At 39.0% G+C, this 24,435-nt stretch overlaps 2 protein-coding genes across 2 annotated transcripts; both read right to left on the bottom strand.

The window, feature by feature from the left end:
- Positions 1 to 116: 116 nt before the first annotated feature.
- On the bottom strand, positions 117 to 877 carry LOC145781290 (CD209 antigen-like protein C). Its single transcript, XM_082593064.1, has 2 exons — positions 780 to 877; positions 117 to 363 (listed from the first exon to the last, which is right to left on the bottom strand). The coding sequence occupies exons 1-2, from the start codon at positions 875 to 877 to the stop codon at positions 117 to 119; spliced, it is 345 nt and encodes a 114-aa protein (XP_082449190.1).
- A 2,962-nt stretch (positions 878 to 3,839) lies between these two features.
- LOC145781149 (C-type lectin PAL-like) lies at positions 3,840 to 6,291 on the bottom strand. Its single transcript, XM_082592914.1, has 3 exons — positions 6,194 to 6,291; positions 5,601 to 5,757; positions 3,840 to 5,177 (listed from the first exon to the last, which is right to left on the bottom strand). Exons 1-3 carry the CDS (start codon positions 6,258 to 6,260, stop codon positions 4,928 to 4,930), a joined length of 474 nt encoding a protein of 157 aa, XP_082449040.1. The 5' UTR covers positions 6,261 to 6,291; the 3' UTR covers positions 3,840 to 4,927.
- Between the last annotated feature and the right edge of the window lie 18,144 nt (positions 6,292 to 24,435).

Here is a 24,435-nt window from a genome sequence, read left to right as displayed (position 1 = left end):
TCAAAGACTGGTTGGAAATTGGAAGATTATTAAAAACAAATTAAATCAATTATGCATTTGTTTTATCACAAACATTTGAAAATTATCTACAAATATTTGCTTCCACTTTTCGAAAGTCAAATTTTCTTTTCACACAGCGCAGCACGTTTAAGACTACAAGGAGCGTCGTTGGTTCGAAATTCTATCCCGGCGTGGATTTCAGCACAGTCTTCGTCGCCAGCATTGTTTGGTTCTCCACTGTTCCAATGTATGTCATGTGATGTTCCGTACGATCCGTCCACCCATTGCCATCGACCTTCTCGATACAAATCGTGAATTCCAATCCAGAAAGCTTGTCCATTTAACATGATATTGCTGATGGCACTGTAACAAAATGGAAGTTTTATTGATACTGAACTTGAAAACATTAAGAAGTCAAACAAACAATACTATAGAAAAATAAAGTCAAGTAGAATGTTTGGTTTGATAAAATCTTAACCTCGGACAGAAAAAATCATTTTTGAAAGCTTAATCCTGACAGTTTTACATACTTGCAGGGGCTTTGAACCACTGACGCATGCTCGTTCACCAAGATCAACATGCTGAAGTTTGCGCTTGGTAAAGTATTGTTGGCAGTAAATTATTTCATTCGCTTAATGCCGTTGATTCTGGTAGAGATGTTTGGTGGGACTGCCAACTGCCATGACTTTGCAGATCGGGTCCCAAATACAGGGTTACTCTATATGTTTTTTAATTTACATGAAAGTGTTCGTATCGGTGCTGCAATTAATTTTTCTCACTATCTTGTTCCATAATGCTTCATTCCGTGTGCAACGAAGTCCCCACCAAGTCTTTGGCAGTGATATCTCGCTGAGTGCCAGTTCGTTGCCGACCACATTACTTGATACTTGTAGCCAAGGCCAGTGATGGGAAACCATCCGCTGGTTACTACGCCACCCGCAAAATAAAGTCACTAAAATGAACCAGATTCATTTCCATGGGAGTTCATTTGCCAGGAAAGGTGGGTGTAGTTACCTCAAACTTTAACGTGAACTCTGAACAAATGTCAAACCTTAAAAGTAACTTGTCCACCAGACAATAACACGACCGACAACACTTATCAGTTACCACCCCTCTCGAAAGAAAACATTTTTGTGGCTGGAAAATAGTTGAAATATTGAACAGAAATTCAATTTCCTGTGAGTATTAAACGGCTTTGTTTTGAGATGAAAATTTTTTATTGTTCTTTCTATCAGGCTTTTAAGATTGTCTCATTTATAAAATTTTTATGTTTGTAGAGTGTAGTGCAGACCATTGAAGTTTTGATCGATTTGCCGGAATTGTTGACACTACACCAACAAAGCATTCAAGAAATATTACATCACAATACGTACTTTCTGCTGTCATAACGCAAGTCCCAGCAACAACAAGGAAACAAAAGAAAGTTGCTAGAGAAGCCATATTGATAAAACTGGCACTAAATTCAACAAAGTCTTTTGCGAACAAATAAAAGTCGATTCGGTGACAGAAATGTTAGGCAATTATCTATCTTAAGTTAAAGCCATCCCGGCTGTTTTCATTGGCCGTATTGTTATCGAGAGTTGATGCGCATATTAGCGCAGTTTAGTTAGTAGGCTACTGTTTCATCGATGTATATATTAAACTTTTGGGTTCTGCCATCTTTCCCTTTTGTTGGTGTCAAATTCGTATGTTTACTTCGTCGTTATGTACATACTTGCGCCAGCAGCAAAAAATAAAATTGAATTGAATATCCTCTGTCAAAATATCGGTTTCAGTTCGAAAAATAGAAAGGAATTGACGTTAACAATACAAAATAATTCGAATTTGGATTTTTTCTGTAAAGCAAAAGGAAGAAAGAATAATAAAATAGCCTGCCGTTTTCAAGTAGATAAGTAGGCTAACTCCCAATTGCACTGAATTTACCCAACACTGCGTAAGTTACAAGCATTTGCGGATTTACTTATTCGCCCAATCATACTTTCTGTAGATAACACCTTCTTCAAAAAGACATTGTTCAATTTTATATTCTCGTAAAAGTCAGAGCAGGAAGAATCAGTATTGATTTTACATGTGATAACGGCTTTCACGTTCTGCTCCAGCATCCTGCTTCTGCTCTCAGACCACATGCTCTTCATGATGGAAAAAATTCTTTCAACGGGTGCGGTGCGGATCTTCTGGGTAAACAAAATATGAACTCTACCAGCTTTTGAAAGTTTGAAACGCGTATGCATTTTTTTCAAATTCTTTGAACATCTCGACCCACTTTTGTTCCAAAGACGCATTTTGCCAGCTCTCTTCCTTACAACGTTCAGACATGTGCCGTTTCACTAGTAGGCCTACTTGTTCGTCGAAAAGAGAGTCGCTGTTGATCACCTGCTTTCCAAACAAAATCACGCATTCACCTTCCTTCAGCAAGTAGGCTACCGGTACGCTACACAGCAACAACAGTAATGAGAACATGCTAATTGGTAATGTTCGTGTATTATGCTGGGTGGCTGAACGCCCAAGCGGACGTTTGGCTGACCGGTCGGGACGCCTGGACAAGACGTTAAAAAGCCGGACTGTCCCGCCAAAAACGGGACGTGTGGTAAGCCTACCTCTTTGCAAAGTTGTTCAGTCAAGAAATGCTGCAAAAACTCCCAGCTCCGTTTGATATTTTTCCATGTTCAACTTAATTAGCAAAATTTTGTGCGTTAATTCAACGATATTGCAGTTCACTACGAGCCATGTTCAAATGGTTGTTATGTTATTTGTTTAACTCAACAAAAATAAAACGTTATTAAAACATTTAAAGAAATTAGACCTCAAGCTGTAGTTGTATTAAATTTTGTCATAACACTATGACCTTCCAGTTGTCCACCTTCTATTGAGTGAGCAACCCTCTATTTCTACCATCCCTAGATTATTCAAACAGAATACACCTTATTCAAATTCAAGTCGTTCATATCAAGCATTATTATGGGTTTGACACCTGTCAGAACATATTTCATTTTCTTGCACATAATTTTATCGCTGAATTGCATTCAATTATTACTGTATAACCATAACACCAAAGTTGCACATGCATAACGCTTCGTGAAGATACGCTATTGTATCGGAATTGTTATTGTAGACATATTTCATTTATTTTTCCTGTCCTATAAACAGGGTTGCCAGACTAAAATTTGCAAAAAAGCCTAAACTCAACAAGAAAAAAGGCCAACTTGAAGCCAAATAGGTAGAAAAAAGGCCAAAAATAAGCCAAACTCAAACAAGATAAAACAAGCATTGTAATCAGGGTTGTCAGACTGTGAAAAGGTCTTAATGCCAAAATATTACAAGAAAGATCCGGTGGAAATTTTTCTTAGGAGCCAATACCTTAGCAAGGTCTAAAAGGAATGGTCCAACAGGAAAGAGTCTTAGTGTCGAACAGAGCTGAACACTTTTCATAAGAACGTCAAATATGAAAGCAATCATTATTAAAATGTCGTCAGTGCATAAAGCTAAATTAATGTCGTCATAATTAAATAATTCATGTTCATGTCGTCAAATTCATGTCGTCTAATTCCTCAATCGTCATAAGCTACTGTGTGATGTGCAGTCTGACCATAGAAAGAGCTCAACACTTTGCTCTCCTGGGCCACATCGAAACGAGCTTTTGCCTGAAGATGGGTTTCTTTTACGTCCGGTTTTCTTTCTCCATCCTATTATTATGATGATGACTGCTCAGTGCTCAGTGCTCATTCACATCAATACTTATTGGAACTGGCAAATGCAAACCACAACACTTTTCACTAGGCTGTCATTTATTGCTACATGTGTGCTTCTGTTTGTTTTTGCTTTATTTTTTTGCTCTTTGTTTTTTGGGTTTGGGGCCGTGCTAACTACAGCAGGCTACTACTACTACATGGTTTACTCTTCAGGTTCAGGCACGTTTTAAACCTTTTCCCGTTGATTATTGTGCTGGTAGGACTATACCGACAATTGTAGTTAGTAGTATCTTTTTCATCCAGGACGCGTTAATGACGAAAAATAAATGAATGAATGAATGAATGAATGAATGAATGAATGAATGAATGAATGAATGAATGAATGAATGAATGAATGAATGAATGAATGAATGAATGATGTATGCATTTAAGTGAACATTACTACAGATGTATTTAAGTGAACATTGGGCTACTACAGTAATTATTAAAAAGAGATTATTTGTAACAAGTCTATGATCAATACTTTTATTTACTCATCACAAATTAATTTATAACATCACAAAGCATCATAATAACGGTAATTTGAAAAGCACTCAATAGCACAACTACCAATCACGTGGACGTATTGCTCAACAACTGAATTTCTGAAAGCATGCTCTGGCCAGTGGTTGTGTTGGACGACCGATCGATCGAAAAGTGAACACGTTACGTTTCTGTGTAGGCTAGGCTACCTACTTTTGAGCGTTGATATTATAATTCCAAAATAATGTCTATAATTTTCATATTTATCGATATTTTATGTATAGAACATGTATTGAACAATAGTGAATGTGGTTTTCATCTGGTAGGGTTACGATATATGAGAAACATTGCTTATTATGCATTTTCAAGATTAAATTTTAAAAAAGGCCAAATTTAAGGCCAAATCTAGAAAAAGGCCAAACGCATAATTTCTAAGGCCAAAAGACTCTAAAAAAAGCCAAATTCAAGGAATTTGGCCTTAAAAAGGCCAATCTGGTAACCCTGCCTGTAAATGTCACAAGCTACTTTCACACCAGTGTTTCTAGATCTTTTCAAACTTTTTTATTTAGGAGCATAGTTTCTTATCTGGCAACACTAACTTCAAAGACTGGTTGGAAATTAGCGGATTATAAAAAACAAATTAAATCAATTACGCATTTGTTTTGTCACAAACATTTGAAAATTATTTACAAATATTTGATGCCACGTTTCAAAAGTCAAATTTTCTTTTCACAAAGCGCGGGTAAGTGATCACCACAAGGGCGGTCGTTGCTTCGAAATTGTTTCCCAGCGCTGATTTCAGCACAGTCTTCATTGCCTTTATAATTGTCTGGTTGTCCACTGCTCCAATGTATCTCATTTGATGCAGCGTACGACCCGTCCACCCATTGCCATCGGCCTTCTCGATACAAATCGTGAATGCCAATCCAGAAAGTTTGTCCATTTAACATGTTGTTACTGACGGCACTGTAACAAAATGCAAGTTTTATTTATACTGAACTTGAAAACATTAACAAGTCAAACAAGCAATATTGTAGAAAAATAAAGTCAAGTAAAATGTTTGGTTTAAAAACATCTTAAATTCGGACTGAAAGCTTTTTTGAGAGCTTAATCCTGACAGTTTTACACACTTGCAGGGGCTTTGAACCACTGACTCATGCTCGCTCACCAAGATCAACATACTGAAGTTTCCGCTTATTAAAGTATTGTTGGCAGTAAATTATTTCAAACGTTTAATGCCGTTGATTCTGGAAGAGGTGTTTGGTGGGACTACCAGCTGCAACTGCCATGACCTTGCACATCGAGCACAAATACAGTGTTACTCCACATGTTTTACAAGTTACATAAAAGTTCCTGTATCAGTAGGCTACTGCAAATAACTTTTCTCACTATCTTATTCCATAATTCTTCATTCCGTGCACAGCCAAGTCCCCTCCAAGTCTTCTGCAGTAATTTCTTGCTGAGTGCCAGTTCGTTGCCGACCACATTACTTGATACTTGTAGCCAAGGCCAGTGATGGGAAACCATCCGCCAGTCGCTATGCCGCCTGCGAAATAAAGTCGATAAAATGAACCGGATTTATATCCTTGGGAGTTCATTTGCCAGGAAAGGGGGATGTATTTACCTCAAATTTTAACGTGACCTCTAAACAAACGCCAAACCTTGAAAGCTACTTGTCCACCAGACAATAAAACGACCGACAACACTTAGCCTATCACCCTCTCGAAGGAAAACATTTTCTGTGGCTAAAAAATAGTTGAAATATTGAACTGAAATTCAATTTCTTGTGAGTATTAAACGGCTTTGTTTTGAGATGAAAATTTTTGATTGTTCTTTCTATCAGGCTTTTAAGATTGTCAAATTCATGAAAACATTTTATTTGTAGAGTGTAGTGCAGACCATTAAATTTTTGAGCGGTTTGCCAAAATTGTTGACAACCCAACAACAAAGCATTTATGAAAAAATTTAATCACAATACGTACTTTCTGCTGTCATAATGCAAGTCCCAGCAACAGCAAGAAAACAAAGGAAAGTTGCTAGAGAAGCCATATTGATAATACTGGCACTAAATTCAACGAAGTCTTCTATAAATAAAAATCAGTTTATTGAAACAGATACAGCAAAATTACCTACAAGAATACGCTACGTTTGTTCAAAACCTAATTTTTAATTATTTTCACTTTAGTTTATCTCTGATTCATTGTCCAACGATAAGGTTGTTATCATCAAGTGATTTTCTATCAAAATTATGAACATTCCAGTGTAGTTGACGTTTCCTGTCGTGGAAGCTCACCCCCGATAAACAAAAGGTTTTAGAGAAGACTGACTTCAGTAGAAATAAGGTCGGAATTTCATAAGAAACGTCCCTTCAATATTTTCACAAACGCTCAACGACGATTGTCTAATGCGCATTTGTCACAACATTCAATGAGTTTACTTCTATAAAGTTGTCTAAAAGTGAAGATTTCTTAGCCTATTAAATGCACTTGAGTATTGTAGCGTAAACTACCGCACGCACTACGTCTTGAGCAAGAAATGCATTCATATACTGTATTTTCACAATCAAACCCAACCTTAGCCCAGACTTAACTCAATTGCAAATGCCAACTTTTAAGTTCATCTCATTACGGTATTTATACTTTTCGTTTTTACTGTTTATGTTCTTTTATAGTTAGAGCATTGAAAAAAAAATTCCTGTAAAATCGTTCTGTCTTTATGAAGTTTTTATGTTGTTTATCTGGAAACGATCTTGTAAAACTTTATACCAAAATGTTTTCTTGTAAACTTTCAATAGCAGCAATAAATTGCGAAAGCCTTTTATTATCTTTTTCAACTGTAATTTTGGGCTTGAAAAATCGTTAAAGGTTGTTGAGGAAAGCTTGCTAGCTACCAAACCAGTCTATTTCACTTTGATTCAACGTTTGCAGACTTTGGATCAATCTAAAAAATTGCGTCAGCTCACCTTCCGCTGTTGATGTCTAACATTCGTCTCACGGCTGCCTTTGATCATTCATTTAAACTTCCAAGATATCATCAAAGGAACTTGGTAAATAAAGCAGCAGTACTGTTGTACTGAGCAGTAAAGGAAGTAGGCCTACTAAGAACTCTAAATGCAATGCCTTCAATTGTGTAAATATATTCTGGTTACCTCTGCGGTGTTCTCTGCGTTTTTTCAAGTTTGCAAGAGGGTTTTCCAAAACAAATTAGTCTTTTTGGATTGATTCAACGTTTGCAGACGTTGAATCAATGCAAAAAAAGGCCTTGTATGCTACCTGGGCATTGAATCAATCTTTTTTGAATGGCCTATTGTTTCGTCGAGGAGTAATTCTGCGTTTCTGCGGATTCTTTGTAGAATACTTTTTGAGATGTTGAAGGCACTGCTAGTGTCTTATCATTTGATGAATCATAAAAAGCATGTTTTCATGTACGGTCGTGGGTCACTAAATTTGATAAAGAGTTTTTGTCTCTTCCAAAAGACAAACTTACCGAAACAGCCCACCTTGTTGTCCAGGTTTGAGGTCTAGACTTTATATGGTTCAAAAAAACATGTTATAAGAGTTTATGCAAAGAAACATGATTTCGGATAATAATGATACACCAGCATTGTGGCCTATGCTGTAAAGCTAGTAACAAATGACAGATTAACACACCCCCGACTAGTTAGACTCTATTAACTTTCGTGCAACCAAGACATTTTACCATACACGGCTTACCAAAAGGGTTACAGTTGTACCCCACCCCCTTTTGTCCCAATTTCGCAAGCTAATGCTAAAAAAAAAAAAATTTGTTGTTGTAGGCCTATTTATGTAAGAAAGAGTCACATAAAAGGAAAAAGTAATGAAATTTTGTTGTTAACTGTTTAAAAATTGTCCAATTCAATCTTTATCAATGTTATTGCATGTCACACAAATAACTGTTTTTGGTGTAGAATGTGCACTGCACACGAACCTATAGCTCACCGTCTACAGTGATTTTTGCTCTTCTTGTCGTCTTCTGTAGGACAGATATAACACCTCTTAAAAGCAGCAAATACAACAGGTAGTTGTTTAGTGACATCAGCATCAATGAAGCCATACTTGCATGCAGGGGCTCCGAGAGGGGGGGTAAGTTGGGCTACTTTCCCCCTAGCATAACGTTGTAAAGGAAAAACGAATAGTTTTTCGTTTTGTCACTTTTGAGGAGGCCCAGTTTTACTACTAAAATATAAATTTATCAACCTAAAAGTAAACAAATTTTTGAATGAAATGTGTAATTACAACTTTACAAGTGTTTTTCGATCATTGTTATATTGTTCTAACTTGAAAACCAGCCCTGCTTTGGCTAAGCGTGTATTATGTTTGCTTGACCAACTGTACCTTGACATGAAAAACTGCGTTTGCCAGGCATATCATAATGGATCCAACATATCTGGAAAAGTGTCCAAGCAAGATTGAAGAAAGTAAACCCTTCTTGCCTATTTTCTGCTTATGGATGTCATTGCTTAAATGCACTAGAGTTGAGTTCATGGTGCGCAGTGTTGTCCAAATATTATATCATTTTTGAGTAGTGTAATTGATCGACTAAGCTTATGCCATTTTCAATTGCAGCTAAGCCAGATAGGAAATTCTAAAGAAAGCTATACCATTTCCAAGCAGCCTACATGAGCAGTTTCAAACCTGTACTTCTCTGCATTATGCAGATTAGGCTACAGTCCTAAGCGAGATTCACTCTACTAACCTATTTATGCAGCGAAAAAGAACTATTTAATGTTTTTCGGCCCCAGAGGAGGCTCACACGGCGACGACGAATGGACAATAAGCTGATGAATTTAATGAAGTTAAAGGAAGATGTAGCCCTAATCAAAGTTATAGAAAGCTGGAAAGAGTAGGCTGGACTTGGCTACTAGCAAGCTTAAGTTGTTATAGGAACTATAAATTAAAAAAAAGTTTTTCTGGGAACGGAACGCTCCAACAACCCCGCTTCACCAGCTTATCTGTTGGTAGTTTATTCACAAATGTATCAAGAAACTCAAAGATATCGATAAGTTTGAGGCCGTATGGAAATATCATTGTATGTCTCACTCTCATGTGTAGTTGTAGGCATGTGGAACAAATTTAAACACCTTATACAACAATGACATTTTAGATAAGTTGGCAGGCTACTTTTGAAAGAAAGCTACCCAGCAAACTTGGGCTGCAAACCGGAACGCATCACCCCATGATATCTACTCAAGGAAATCATTGATTGCAACTTTCGAAACACTTATCCAAATATGTTTGTTGCTTTAAAAATTTGTTACCTAACCAGTACCTCCAACGGTTGCGAGTTGAAAACGTGGATTTAGCACACAGAAATTTGTAAGATTTGTTTAGCCTACGCACCACCACGACTCAAAACCAAGTGAACAGTTTAAGCATGTTGTGCATCAAATTAGACCTTGCAAAATCTTTATTATTTGATGCTGTGATCCGTAACTTTGCATGGGAAAAGGTTCGGAATGGATTGAATGCTTGTTGAGCTATTTTCATTTCTCGCATTGTGTGTTTACAATTTTTCCTTTATTTGCTGTAGCCTTTATCTGCTGTAGGCTAGGTTATGTTAAAATTACCACCTATAGCAATTTCGATTCACATGACTGGAACCAACGCAGACGCAGTGACGCAGACTTGTCAAGGGAGAAGACGTTATCACCGACCCAAAAGCGGTTCTTGCAGGATTCCACACAACGAACAGACAAGAATTCATCAGCAAACACGCAAGGCGCCCGCACTGCCTTAACACTAGAGAGTTTGAACAAACTATAGCCTACTGCATTCTTTGGATAGGAAGCAAGAAGTTGCGCTGCAATTCAGCGTTTAACAAAAACGGAAATAATTGTAACGAACACTTCATAAGTGTCATGAAAACAGAGTGGGCAAAACACATTTTGCCCACCCTCGTTTTACGGCAGGGTGGGCGCCGCCCACCGGTCCACCATATTTCGACGCCTATAAAGCAGACAATTTTGTATATTGTTGTGCAAAGTATTACTTCCATTAGCGTTGATCGCAGGATTTAGGGAATACTTTTGGACCCATACCAGAGATAATTTTAGGGGCCCTAAACTTTTCCAAAGGACCCATTTTAAGCGGCTTTATTTCTTTGGGCGCCTGAGATTGGTATCAGGCCTGAATCAGCCTCTCAATGGCCCTGGGTAATTTGTCTCTTAAAGTGACACTGAAGAGGGTGGAAAACTCGAATTCGTGACAAGTAACTGGATAGTATGTTAGTTGGAATTCATCATACATTTACCTTGAACATAAAAAAAATGGTTGAATAAAAGTTTTTCTGGATATTTGTAAAACAAAATGACAGAAATTAGGTAAAAAAAGATAAAAATTGAAAAGCTACAAAAGCATACGAAAGTATTTGAAGTGCACAATAATGAAAAAGTGAGAAGTTAACAGTAATAAATTTCGTGGCTTTTCAAAAATGCTGCATTGCACGAAGACGGTTTTACGTTTGAAATAGTAAAGTGCCAAGAATAAGTTTATGATTTGCAAACAATAAGCAAGTCATTTTGTGGCTGCGTCGCTTGCTAGTGTAGGCCTAACAATCTATTTATTCAATGAGAGTAGAAAACAATTATTAGAGTTTTCAATAGTAAATTGGGGTGTAGTTACCAATCTACGCATCAGATGGTCTTTAAATTTTATTTAAGACATTTTGAGTAAGTCTTTAAACTTTTAACATTCAGAACTATAATTCATATGATTAATATAATCAATGGCATTTAACTGTGGTTCTTTTTATGATGTAGAGAAAGTTTAAAAGGATAAAAAAGTTAAACATTACCGTAACACAAGAGAAATAAAACTTCATTAAAAGCTTTAAAGAAATTGGAAAGTTGTTTGTACGCTACAACAATGTTTGTTCTTACGTGGAGTTATGATGGCAATCTTGAATTTTCCAACGAAGTTAACGAGATAATTAACCTTTCACTGTTTTTCACGTTTTGAAATGACCATGAACAAACACTTTTTAGCGATATGCATGGACAAGTTTTTGCAAAAAGATTTTCTTAGAAGTTTGAGTAGTCTACTGTAGCCTTTGTTATCACAATCAACAACAAATCTCCACTCTTCTAATGAAAATTCATTCTATCATGTCTACCCAGAGATGTTGCAAATTGTTGCATTCTGTAAACATTTCCAGATTTCACCACAATAACTGCGTGAATGAAATTCTCAAAAAATAGTTTTTTTCGTTTTTTTACTTTTTTTCTTATGTGACAAGTCTGGTTTTACCATTATCAAGCTTAGAAAAGCAAAGACATTAAGGTTCAGAATATTCCAATCAGACTGTTAGTCGCTTGCTGATAGTCTGATTGAATGTTCTTCAACTTGTTTTCTGTATCATTTTTTACTGCTTCTCCAAAGCAACAGAAAGCTTTTATATCATGACGTCAACAATACAGCAAAAAGTAAAAAAGCTGAGAAAGTTTTCGTTGGGTACCAGCAGGGCCTATGAGAGGAGAGTACGGAGGGTACGGCGTACCCTTGAAGGCCCAGGCCTGTGTTTGTTGAGGGGCCCGAAATTGTGGTTTTATAGTTTACGAGCAAAAATGTTTGGTGAAAACCATCTTAAACGACTGATTTCAAGCATAAAAGTTGTTATTCTTTAGTCCTGGGGGCCCGTAATCTAGCAAAAGGGCCCAGAAAGGTAATCGAGTGCCTTTCGAGCAAATTAGAGGCCCAAAGTGGTAATTTGATGCTTTACGCGCAAAAATGTTCTGTTAAAAGCACCCTAAATTAAATCATAAAAGTTAGTTATTCTCCTATCCTGGGGGGGAGGGGCATAGTGTAGCAAAAGCAGGTTTGAGAAAAACCCAGCCAAAAAGACCGGGTGTTTTTTATTGTGTTTTTAAAAACTATTTGGCAGGGTAGTTTCACGCTTATTTCACTTCAAAATGAATTTCGGAGTTAGAGCAGGAGCCGGAGAATACTTTCGGAGCAGGACCGGAGTCAAAAAAAGTGACTTCTCTCGTTCACCTCTGCTAGTGCTGGGCATGTGGTGAATGCAAAAGTTAATGAAGAAAGGTTAGGATCGGTCAGATGATTAACTTAATTATCTTTTAACAGGATGTTATGTTTGAGCCTTGGTAGAGAGCTTGGCTTGTACCAGATACATATAACTCAGTAACGTTAATGGATTTAACATTAAACACACAAAAAACTAGCCTACTAAATCCAACGTTTTCGACATGACATACCGGTAGTGACCTCTTCAGAAATAATTATAAGCTACATCTAAGAGAAATATAAAATGAATTTAAAAATTTTACATTAAAGATGTACAATAAGCGACCCTCTCTCAACAGCACCATAAACAACTGACACACGAATTCAATGCAGGATACATAAATTGGCGAGGGACAAAATTTGCGATACACAAATTGGCGATACACAAATTGGCGATACACAAATTGGAGTAGGGACAGATCACATGATATGCACAACACAAAATAATAGTTTTATTGCAGCCTGATACTATTATTGCGCACAGATGTCCAATTCTGCAGTAAAATGTTGTGTGGTGTGCAATACGCCTAAGCAAACATTACACTTTTTGCCCAAGACAAAGGGGGCCCGGAATGACTCTTTGTACCCCTTGTGAAAATTTCTCTCAGAGGCCCTGGGTACCAGTAGTCGTACGGTATTCAAAATCTGCAAAATGTGACAAATCAGGTCCCACTTGCAGGTGTGCATTAATCGCCACGTTTGTCCATGAGAGCTTAAACTGGACGCTTGCGAACTCCTCCGCCAATGAGGAAATAGAATGGGCTTGTGTGAGCATTGAAAATTACAACATCATCAATGTATACAAGCCACCATCCTCACACCTGAACCCATCATCTATACCCGCATTCCCCTCACCCAGTATCTATGCTGGTGACTTTAACTGCCAGCACACCGACTGGGGTTACAAGTACATCAACAGCGACGGAGAATGCCTGGCTGCTTGGGCTGCAAACAACAACCTCGCCCTCCTTTACAATCCAAAAGATCCAGCCAGCTTCTGGTCCGGACGCTGGGGAACGGGCACAAACCCTGACCTGGCCTTTGCAAGCATGGACACAGACAGCTCTCTTCCTGACAGACGTGTGCTAGAGAAGTTCCCACGTTCCCAACACCGACCTTCGCTTATCACTGCTCCTAAGCTTGTCTCTCCCATCCCAAGTGCCCCAGTGAAGCGATGGAACTTCAGAAAGGCCAATTGGAATTGCTACAGCCTCATAACCAATCAAACCGCGGCGCAACTACCCTCACCTTCTACCGCCAACGTGGATGAGGCTTACCAAGACTTCTGCCGTGCTATCAAATCCGCAGCTAAACAAGCTATCCCTCGCGGCCGCCGAAAGAACTACACGCCGTGCTGGGATTCAGAGTGCGAAACTTTATACCGCTCTTATGTTCGTGCCTCACCAGGTGCTGCCTCTATCTCAGCCGCAACAAGACTGCTTGATCGGCTGGACTCACGGAGGCTAGAGCGATGGAAAAACACCGTCAACACTATCGACTTTACACACTCTAACCGGATAGCATGGAGTACTGTCAACAACCTTACGGGCCGTTCAGCACGCCCTTCCCGCCAATGCCCCGTTACTTCCAATAACATCGCATCAGAACTTGTGAAAAACGGGACGTACAAAATAGGCGACCGCAAGTTCTCCAAACTTGTAAAGAGGGAAACGTCTGATCTCTGGAAAATCCCAACACCAGACGAGGAAAGCATTTCTGGTGAATTGACGTCCGATGAGTTTACCGCTGCCCTAAAATCAACTAAGACCCGTAAGGCCCCTGGTCCCGATAACATCTGCCCCGAACTTGTACTCCATGCTGGCACCGCCATTAAGTCTTGGCTGCGCAAATTCCTGTCTTCCTGCTTATGCCAACTCAAAATCCCCAAAATTTGGAGACGAGCCAAAGTAGTCGCGATCCCTAAGCCTCATAAGCCACAAGAGGATCCGAAGAGCTATCGACCTATATCTCTTCTCTGTATCCCTTTTAAAATCTTCGAACGTCTTATCTACACTAGAGTCGAACCAATTATAGACCCACTCTTGCCCCGGGAACAAGCTGGTTTTCGACGTGGAAGATCTACTGTAGACCAAGTCACTCTCATGACTCAAGACATCGAAGACTGCTTTGAGGCAAAGAAGAAGGCTGGTGCTGTGTTCCTTGACCTCACAGCCGCATACGACACCGTATGGCACCAAGGCCTCACCTGCAAACTCCTCCGCCTGCTCCCGGACAGGCACATGGTCCGCATGATCATGGAGCTCATTTACAATAGAAGCTTTACCCTCACCACCGGAAGTGGTAAACCAAGCAGGTTACGACGCCTTAAGAATGGCGTCCCTCAGGGATCTGTCCTGGCCCCCCTTCTGTTTAACATCTACATCCACGACTTGCCAATCACGGTATCCGCAAAGTACGCCTACGCCGATGATTTGGCCATTTTACACTTGTCGAATCAATGGGATACATTAGAAGAGACTCTAAACCAGGACATGTCGACACTTTCGGCATACCTCCAGAGATGGAGACTGAAGCTCAGCGAAACCAAAACAGTGACGACAGCCTTCCACTTAAACAACCGGGAAGCGAAGCGTGAGCTCAAGATCAACACCGATGGAAAAACCCTGCCCTTCTGCCCAAACCCTAAATACCTAGGGGTAGTCCTGGACAGGTCGCTCACTTACCGTCAACATTTGGAGTCACTACGCAAAAAGATCTCAACACGCACAGCTTTGCTAAGGCGTCTGGCCGGCTCAGGCTGGGGAGCCGGAGTCGATACCCTGCGCATTGCCACCATCGCGCTAGTTCACGCTCCAGCAGAATACTGTGCACTTGTCTGGAGCCGCAGTGCCCACTGCCATCAAATCGACACTGCCATAAATGACGCCTTGCGTATCGTGACAGGATGCCTGCGACCTACACCATCGGAAAATCTCCCTGTCCTTGCAGGCATCCAACCAGCTGAGCTTCGTCGCGAAGAAGCTATCCTGTCTCTTTCTCGTCGCGCTACGAACCCCAACCACTTGCTCTACTCAAGTCTCTATGAGTCTGTGAACGAGAAACCTCAGCGACTGAAATCGAGACACCCATTTGTACGTGCCGCACAACTCCTGATGAAAACTGCTGAAGACCAATCCATCAGTGCGGCTACCTGGGCGGACCACCAATGGAGCTCGGAGTGGAAGAAGAACTCCTCAAGACTCCAAAGTTTCATCTCCGACACCAGCAACCACCCAACCGGAATGCATTTGCCAAGGAAGGCCTGGGTGCGGCTCAACCGCCTGCGTACTGGCGTCGGACTATTCCGCTCGAACATGCACAAATGGGGGATGGCTCCATCCGCGATTTGTGAGTGTGGCAAGGAGGAACAAACCGTAGACCACACCATTTGTAATTGCGCCATCTACCATGCGCCAAATGGTGTGCGTGGTCTGCGTGAACTGGATGACAAATCAATTGAATGGCTGCTCGACACCTGCCCAAACATCTAGACCGCGTCGCGCCACTGCCCAAGGGTGGTAAAAGGCAGAGCCCCTCGACCCTTGGAGTGGCGAAGAAGGTTCAAACGAAGAAGAAGAATTAATCGTCTGTATTATACGTTCAGTTTGTTTGGTTTTATTGGTGAAATAGCCTACTGTAGGCCTGCTATACAATCATTGCAAATACTAATGATGTATGGTTTTCACCAGTAGCAGATCCAAGTGGGGGCACTTGCTCGTTATGTGCCCCCTCAAATCAAGAAATACGTCATAAAACATAAAATTGTTCTAGTTTTGCAAAAGTGTGCTTGCGTCATCTTTATTTATTAACCAAATTGGGGATGACATTCTTTAGCAGTGAATTAAAGGAGACACATTTTTACGTGCCTTTAAAAAACTAAGAAATTAATGCGCTATAGGGCTAGACCATGGGTGTGCAAACCGTGACCCACGAGCTTAAATTTTTTACCAGTGTGAATGTAAGGGATTTCACACACACCAGAACAAACACCAGAATGAATACCAGGACAAACACCAGAACGAACACAAGAACGAACATCAGAACGAACACCAGAATGAACACCAGAACGAACACAAGAACGAACACCAGAACGAACACAAGAACGAACACCAGAACGAACACCAGAACGAACACAAGAACGAACAAAAGAACGAACACCAGAACGAACACCAGAACGAACACAAGAGCGAACACAAGAACGAACACCGGAACGAACACAAGAGCGAACACAAGAACGCACACAAAAACGAACACCAAAATGAACTTAAATCAACATTTTCCAACCTGGTTTTATGGATCGATTGGGGTCTTCGAATGCACTAATTTCAGAAACATATGTTAAAAAACTTAGGTTCATCTTTTAGTGCACATTTCGCAATCTGCATGGATACTTCTCCTCTGAACTTAATTTTCTACTTAGTCCGTTGTGTAATTATTTTGTAAGCAGGATAGGCAGTCTTTCAATGTTTAGATTAAACAATATTTTTGATGTTATATTGTGTTTCTCTAGTACTTTCTTATACAATTTATAATTATTATTTTTTAACATGCTTGAAAAGGACTATACATATAGTCGAAAATGTTCGCTTTGTTTCATTTTTGTGTTACAATGTTAAATGTCGTATTGTTGCTGAGCTACGGTATGCGTGTTTATTGTGGGAAAAATAACCTTTTTTTCCGAGTTAAATTGTTGAATAAACATTGAAACATCTCCACCTTTTTATTGCAAAAAGTTTGGAAAGCTACTTTTTCCTGTTTGTCATCAAAAGTGGCAGTAAACTTGAACGTGTTTCTTGCGGATGGTCAGTTACTTAGTTTTAGATGATGAAAACCAAAAATTGTTATTTCAGCCTCAGTTTGCATGACGTACTAAATGTCAGTTTTGACCTGTTGGAAAAAATTGCAACAAATGGTAGCGTATCTAACGATTCGAGATTTGATTCCGAACATTTTTTCGCAAAAACGTAGCAATTCTAGGCTGCACCAGACATTTTCATATTCTTGGGATGGAAACACAGTTTGAATTAATAATAATATGCAGGTTTACACACTTTGCAATACCAACGACTAAAAGAAACGGGAAGTTAGCCTGTTCCAATCATAACCATGTTCTCGATTGCTTTACCACAATGGACTGCATACAAAATAGAGAATTGGTAAGTAGCTTGCATCAGGTCGAAGCAAAATAATGAAGTACTGTAATATAAGCAGAAGCTCAAATTAGTTTTTTTTTTTTTTTGTTGCTTCAACGTAGGGTGGTGGCCTACCGCTCTAGAATTGCTGGAAGTCGTTTAACGACCTAAAGAAATTTCAAAAATAAGTTTTGTTGTCCGAGAAGTACAAATAACAAAAAAAATGTTAATAAAAATGTTATAGTTGAAATCATAAAGTAGCTATGGTGCTTTTACTTGTCTTTAACAATCTCTAACCAACTCATTTAGTGACTGTTGTAAAAAAGTATTAAAGTTTACAGCATACGCACCCGGTTTACTGTGACGCTCTTTAACGTTTATTCATGGATTTAACATGCCAACCATTTACAAGGTTCCTCTGATATTCAACAGTAATCAATGTAGGCTAAATGTGGATCTTTATGATTTAGAAAAAGTTTTTAACTTCAGGAATAAAAACTTAAGTCAAGATTCCTTTGAATAAATGTGAAGCTTTATTGTGCAGCAGTGTTTGTTTAAATGTGCGGTCATGACACTACATTGGAATTCTCAACAAAGTTTACGAGCTAGTTAACTTTTACTGTTTTACGTTTTTCAAGATGATGCTGATAAATCCTTTTAGTGGTTCCCACGGGCGAGGTGTCGAATTAAAACAGAAGCGAATTTAGAATTTTTAACAAGCAACAACTTTCTCATTGAAATTGGTTAACATAGCTTAACTGTCTTATTGTTACCAAGAATATGGAAAGCTGTTGGTTCCATAATTTCATGAAACTTTTGATCCTCATTTGGAGTTTGACGGAACAAACGAATTCTTGACACAAGAGATGTCGCAATGATGAACATAATAGCCTTTTAATTTAGAATGCTTTCTTAACCGTACCTGTTACTGGCGTAGACCCTATGGTCTCGCCCTCTGCTAATTCAGCAATTTCACATAGAAGCAGTGACGCTAGAAACGTAAGATTTCTTGACTTTTACTTTTTTTTTTGCCCCAACTTTTAATCCCGATTATGGTGGTATCGGATAATTGTGAAGTTCACAAAAGTTGACAATAAACCTTTTGTCACAGCCAGTTATGAAATGCAAAAAATTTGCTGATATTCAATAGCTTGATTGACAGTTTACTATTAGCGTGCAGTTTCAATTTTTGTTCGTCCGGGGCGCAAAAATTTCATTCTTTTCCCAATCCGTCATTTTTACATTGATTCAATGTCGATTTTGCTGTCTGGATAGGGAGTCGCAATCTGACGCGTTATGAGTCATTTTTTGCTGGCAGACAATAATTAGGAAGGTAATTTATTATTTGCACAAGTTGCTTTGTAGTGCAAAAAGTGCATGGAATACTGTTTGCACAGAAACGAAAAAACAAAATTGATGAAATTCTCTATCCAACGCAAGAAGACTTTCAAAATAAAATGTGAACTGAAAATTTTGACCTAGAAATGGCGAAAATAGGTCAAAAACCGAGTCTTTATCACCTTTTCTACCTAAAATACACAATCACTAATATATTTTGCAAAATAAATTGATTGAAGTGATAGATAAGGCTTTTGACCAACGGCATACTTTTTCCCGGTGTTATTTGATATAAGCCGACGGAGTAATAAGCAATAAGCGAGACGTAGACCTGATGGTCTCGGCCAGTAACTCTTGCCGCCAAAAGGAAGCAGTAACAATTACGGTTAATTCAGTTTTCAAAATAAGCTCGCAATCGAAAACCTACACACAAAAACTACATGTATTTTATGCAAAGTAAGGAATAAGGTATAACTATGGCTGCCTGAGGAGAACTTTAAGTATCATTGGGACTAACCAACAATCAAATCAAAATATCGTCTTATTAAAGGATAAATTTAACTACAGTAGCCCACTTCGGAATCAACTTCTTTCAAAATAAAAACTATTTTTTATCAGTGTTCTTATAATATTTGCCTACTTGTATGCCACTAAAGTTGATAGTTTAAACTTTTTATCTGTTTTTCTTGCAAATTATTTTATCCAATAGGTCTTCCAAAGATCCTTAGCCAAGAATGCTTGTACTGTAGAAGGTGACCTGTTCTTAGAGCAAGGGTTTTTAACCTTTTTTGTCTTGTTTACTCCTTTTCGAATGAAAAAAGTAAAATTTACCCCCACCGTTTTGGTGACCCCTTGTGATGTCATCGTGTCCAGTCAACCATGCAAAAAAATGCAAAACATCCTTTTTTGTCTGGATTTACCTTGGCAAATATCAAAAACAAGCTGTTTATTTGCCGAAGACACGATTGTTTTTGAAGGGGTCCTGTGAAAAATAATGTCTACTCAAATGACCTAAATAACTATGATAAAAGCACTCAAAAATGTTTACGTTTTTTTTCTTGTATTAATAACTGACACGCAATTTCAACAGTCAATCAGTGAGACTTTTCTGCTTGCTTTCCACGAACAATATAGAGATTGTTGGAAAGTCTTTGAAAGAGCTACTCGAATGTCGTCTTTGAGAACTAAGCGAGACCGTTGTTTTGTTTTAATAGTCAACAATGAAGATAACCCTGCTTTACACAGATAAGTAGTAGGAAAAGGTATAGCCTAATAACTTTAAATACACGCTTAGTCAGCGTAGGAAACTTTTCGACTAATCCACACCAAAACTTGGAAAAGTCACCATTGCACAATAAGAACTTGGAACAAAGCGTTGTTGACAATTGAAGATCAATCAATTCATGTTTGCAAAGATCATCGTCAGCAATACCTTCTAACTTGGCTTCGAAGGGATGAGTGATCCGAAGAGCAGTAGCCTACTGTTAAAACTTTCACCTTTGAAGGAACCGTCAAAGTTGTTTTTTAAGCCAACAAAGTGCTGGCATATTTCGATTCGACTTCGTGGTCAGAAATGTCGTTGCGATTTCTATTGACTTTCCAATCATCAAATGTTAGAAAATTTGCGTAAATTCCTTTTTGAACTCTTCTATTCCACAGGTCTAATTTTGTTTGAAAGCCCTGAATTTTATCATGTACATCTATAGGCTAATGGTAACACTTTTTCCTTGCATTTGCATATTGAGCTGGTTCAAACTTGAAAAATGCCTGTCAAGTGAGCCAATGCACCAATAAATTTGTTGTCGCCAAAGTGTGTAGCCTACTCAACGGGGATTTGCGTTCTCAAGAAAAATCTCGATTTCACCAATTCACTTTGTGGTCGAAGTCCTAATCAGGTTGTGTACAGTAAAAATGTAGCACACATACAGTACGCTGCTAAAATAAAACTTGTAGTCTACTTGCGTGGAGATACAAGAAAAAGACGAAAACTTAAGTTTGAATCAAAATCGAGTGCAACACTACCAGTTTCTTAATAACTGAAACAATGAAGTTTGCTTTAATTTATGATTCAGTATATTTACCCCCTCGGTAAGTGAAATTTACCCCCTCGGTAGGTGAAATTTACCCCCAGGGGAAATTTACCCCCTGTTAAGAACCCCTGTCCTAGAGAGTCTGTGAAAGCTGAATCATTTGTTACGAAATAGCGCGAGAATCTGTGTCTTCATTTCCCGAGATTTTAACCCATATCCTGGATGGGTATTTCAGCCATTTTGAAAGAGGAAGTTAAAACTTTGGAGAAAATAATTGGAACGTCTGACCAATCTGAGCAACAAATAAAAAACCGAAAATGTAAATACTACTTTTCTGTTCAGCAAACGTTTTGAAAACTAAACAGATCTTTTCATCTTGACCTACTGCAGTGCTATTGAATGACATCTATCCTTGATCAATGGTGCGGCTAAGTTTTTAACTAAATTTCGGCTGACGTCACAAGTTGATTTGTCTTTGTGATGTTACCCAGAGTATCAAGTAGCACGTTGGTAGCGATAGCAAACGATTGTCCATTCAAGCAGCGCCGGATTAACTATAGTAGCAGATGTAGCAGCTGCTACGGGCCCCGCGCTTCACAAGGCCCCGCGCTTGGTGAGCAAACATCTTTGTTGCAAAAAACTGTCGAACTTAGTTGGTAAGTAATTTTATTAAATCACTTAGTCCCAACGTCTTATCCCTTCCTAATTACTGTAAACTGTAAAAACCGGTAATTGCCGCTGGAGGCAACTGCCTGATCGAGTGCCACGAGCCCACGATCAGGGCCGGATTTACCAATAGGCTAGGCAGGCTGAAGCCTAGGGCCTCAACATCCAGGGGCCTCGAAATTCGGTTTCGAAGTTTGTAATTGTTTTCAAAACTTGACAAGTTTAAACTAAACCCTACCTAAAGTATATATCAAGCTTTTCAAAGTAGAAAATTCTATACACAATTGGTTTCAGCCACGTTGTAAACAGTCATTACTGTATTACGTCATTATCGTAATAAAGGCAATTGTTATGCGCATTCTGCTGGAAGTTTCTATGTTAAAGTACCCTAGAGTGGCGTAGCCAAGGGGGTTTTGGGAGTTGCAACCGCCCCCTTTGGCACGCGTGTGACGTCACGATATTATCACGATATTGAGAATGATGCTTCCAGTCTCTAAAACAAAGTTTGCCTAACTTTAAACGAAACTGCAAAGAGCGAGTTTTGCCATTACCAAACATTAAAATATGTCAGCCAGGAATTAGCAACAAGAAAACATAGAGACTTGTAGCTTTATTTCCGAAAAATGCCGAAGAAAACATTATCTTTTCCTTTTGTTATGCCACCGGACAGAACCATTTTACAGGAATAATCATACCCACCATTTTGTTGAAAATACTCTCAGAATGCACCAAATTCAAAGTAATTATTCAAAATTTTCTGAGGGAGGTCCCCCACCCCCCCCGCCGCTGGGTCTCGCCATAAGCGAAGCACGATCGTGAACCCCCCACCCCCCCCTTTTCAAAATTTCTGCCTGCGCCACTGACCGTAGTCTTTTCTGCAAAAAAAACAATATCGGTACTTGACATCAGGGTCAGGGCTGCCACTCCTATAGTGGTTTTCCACTAGATCTAGTGGTTTTTGAAATAACCTGGTGGTCTAGTGGTTTTCTTGGAGAATCTAGTGTTTTTTTTTAATTTTGAGAGTGGCAGCATCAACTTTCCTTCTGTTGTTAACAAAGAAGATTTAGATGAATGCTCTCCATGAAAGTGATAACCTTAGCCCATCAGAGTTTTGGCTAAAAGCGAAAATGGACAACCAAGGTTTAAAACTTTGGCAGAAATGATGTGCTGCCTGTTAGCACTACCACATTCTAAAATTTAAACTTTACAATTATTGTAACGGTTGTTTGATCAAAGCAATTACAAGCAAAACTTAATTAACTAAATTTTTATTCTTTTAATTAAAAATTTGCACCCATGAATGTGGAAAATGAAAAGAACGAAGAGTTCAATGCACTCATATTGTTAACATTAAGGAATGACATGTGATATTGTTTAGAGAAAAACTCTGAGCTCAAAAATAGGAAAGGGCCTCACAAATGGAATAGTCTAGGGCCTCTCATGGTCTAAATCCGGCCCTGCCCACGATACTAGTTGTTTGAAAGATTATTCGACAGCACTGTACATCAGTGAGAAGAGTATCAATCTTGCCGATTGCCTTGGACAGAGTTATTACAACGCGTCCAACATTAGCAGGAAATATAACGGATAGGCCGACAGGTAGCCTACTTGTCAAAAAAAAAATTTTGCTGTTACAGAATAAGTTCCATGCTATGCTCATTGCTCATTAATTGAATTTAGTTGGTGTATGCGCTGCACAATCGTGTCCAAAAACAGTTAAGTTTTTTGGCTTCGTTGAAAATATCTATGTTGGCTATTCTTTGCTGCTTCAACACACCGGTGGTCCATTCTGGAGTGTTCAGGTGGTAGAGTGCTAAAGAAGCCCTCTGATACACGATGCTCCGGAAGAGCTGATGTCATTAAGGCAATTAAAGAGCGTTTTCTTTTCAAAAAGAAGCACTGGAGAAACCTGCAAATGACCAATTGCAAAAGGCAGAATGTCGACAGCAAGCAAATAGACTCCTCGAGAAAATGGAGTTGCTCGAAATAGGAATCCCGGGAGGAATCTTAGTGGTTTTTTGAAATAGCTTACCCGATCGCTTCCAGGCAAGTCAAGCCTCTCTTCAAACAAAGCGGCAAAATCTCAACATTGCTTCAGCGTTGTTTGCCTCAATGGGCAGGATTCCTATAGACTTTTAGAGAACAATTCGCTAAGTTTGAGTCAGAGGCGCAGAAGCTGACTCAAGTGCCGGATTACCGACCAACAAGCACAAGAAGAATTGTCCAAAATCGAATGCGGGATAATAATGTTAGCAGTGGCCGCTCAGTTTCAGATGCAATGGATATCAACTAAAGATAGATTTCCGGTGGAAGTTTTCCTTGCAGTATTGGACAGCCTACAATCTGCGTTGGAGCAACGTCGCAAGGCATACACCAATTCGTAAAGTACATTGCTATTGATTGCTCCTCTCCAGAACTCAACTATTTCACTTCGATTAAAGAAAACAATATTGACACCACGTTTCCTAGCATTAACAATTTGTTACGCATTTGTCTATGTATGATGGTAACTAATTGTACTGGAGAGAGATCATTTTCAAAATTGAAGTTGATTAAAAACTAGCCTATCTGCGAAACACGACAGGGCAAGAGCGGCTACACTATAATAAAATATATCGAATCTATAAAATATTCAATTACTTCCAAATCATTTTCTGTACATCAAATCAATCTGCTTTAGGCCCCGCACTTGGTTAATCCGGTACTGCATTCAAGCTGTTTTTCTCTTCATTGAGAGTGCCAGGCATTTACAGAGGCAGGTTTGTTTGGTTGGTTAAATCTTTATCTTTGGATTGACAAAGCTTTGATAGGTTATTCATGGTAGTTTCGCATACTTGTAGTAGAGGCTTTTGACGCAGAGCCTGTTACCGAGATTGACAGAGTGAAGTTACTTATTGTTGAAAGGTTGTTGCCGGGGAATTATTCCATTCACTAGGTTCGTTGAATGGAGAGCAGTTCTGAAATGCGTTGCTCAAGTGTACACCCCGAGAGTCGAACCATCGCCGCTTGATCTTGAATC

The sequence above is a fragment of the Aplidium turbinatum genome, chromosome 12 (genome assembly GCF_918807975.1).
Source record: "Aplidium turbinatum chromosome 12, kaAplTurb1.1, whole genome shotgun sequence".
NCBI classification, from domain to species: Eukaryota; Metazoa; Chordata; class Ascidiacea; order Aplousobranchia; family Polyclinidae; genus Aplidium; species Aplidium turbinatum.
The sequence above is the reverse complement of the archived record's forward strand: the minus strand, read 5'-3'. Positions and strand labels throughout refer to the sequence as shown.

Excerpts from the sequence above, each read along its gene's own strand:
- LOC145781290 (XM_082593064.1), bottom strand. The coding sequence starts at position 877 with ATGTGGTCGGCAACGAACTGGCACTCAGCGAGATATCACTGCCAAAGA. Across the intron at positions 364-779 it reads AAGCATTATGGAACAAGATA|TGCCATCAGCAATATCATGT; the intron begins GTGAGAAAAATT and ends ATTTTGTTACAG.
- LOC145781149 (XM_082592914.1), bottom strand. The coding sequence starts at position 6,260 with ATGGCTTCTCTAGCAACTTTCCTTTGTTTTCTTGCTGTTGCTGGGACT. Across the intron at positions 5,758-6,193 it reads TTGCATTATGACAGCAGAAA|GCGGCATAGCGACTGGCGGA; the intron begins GTACGTATTGTG and ends TTTATTTCGCAG. Across the intron at positions 5,178-5,600 it reads AAGAATTATGGAATAAGATA|TGCCGTCAGTAACAACATGT; the intron begins GTGAGAAAAGTT and ends ATTTTGTTACAG.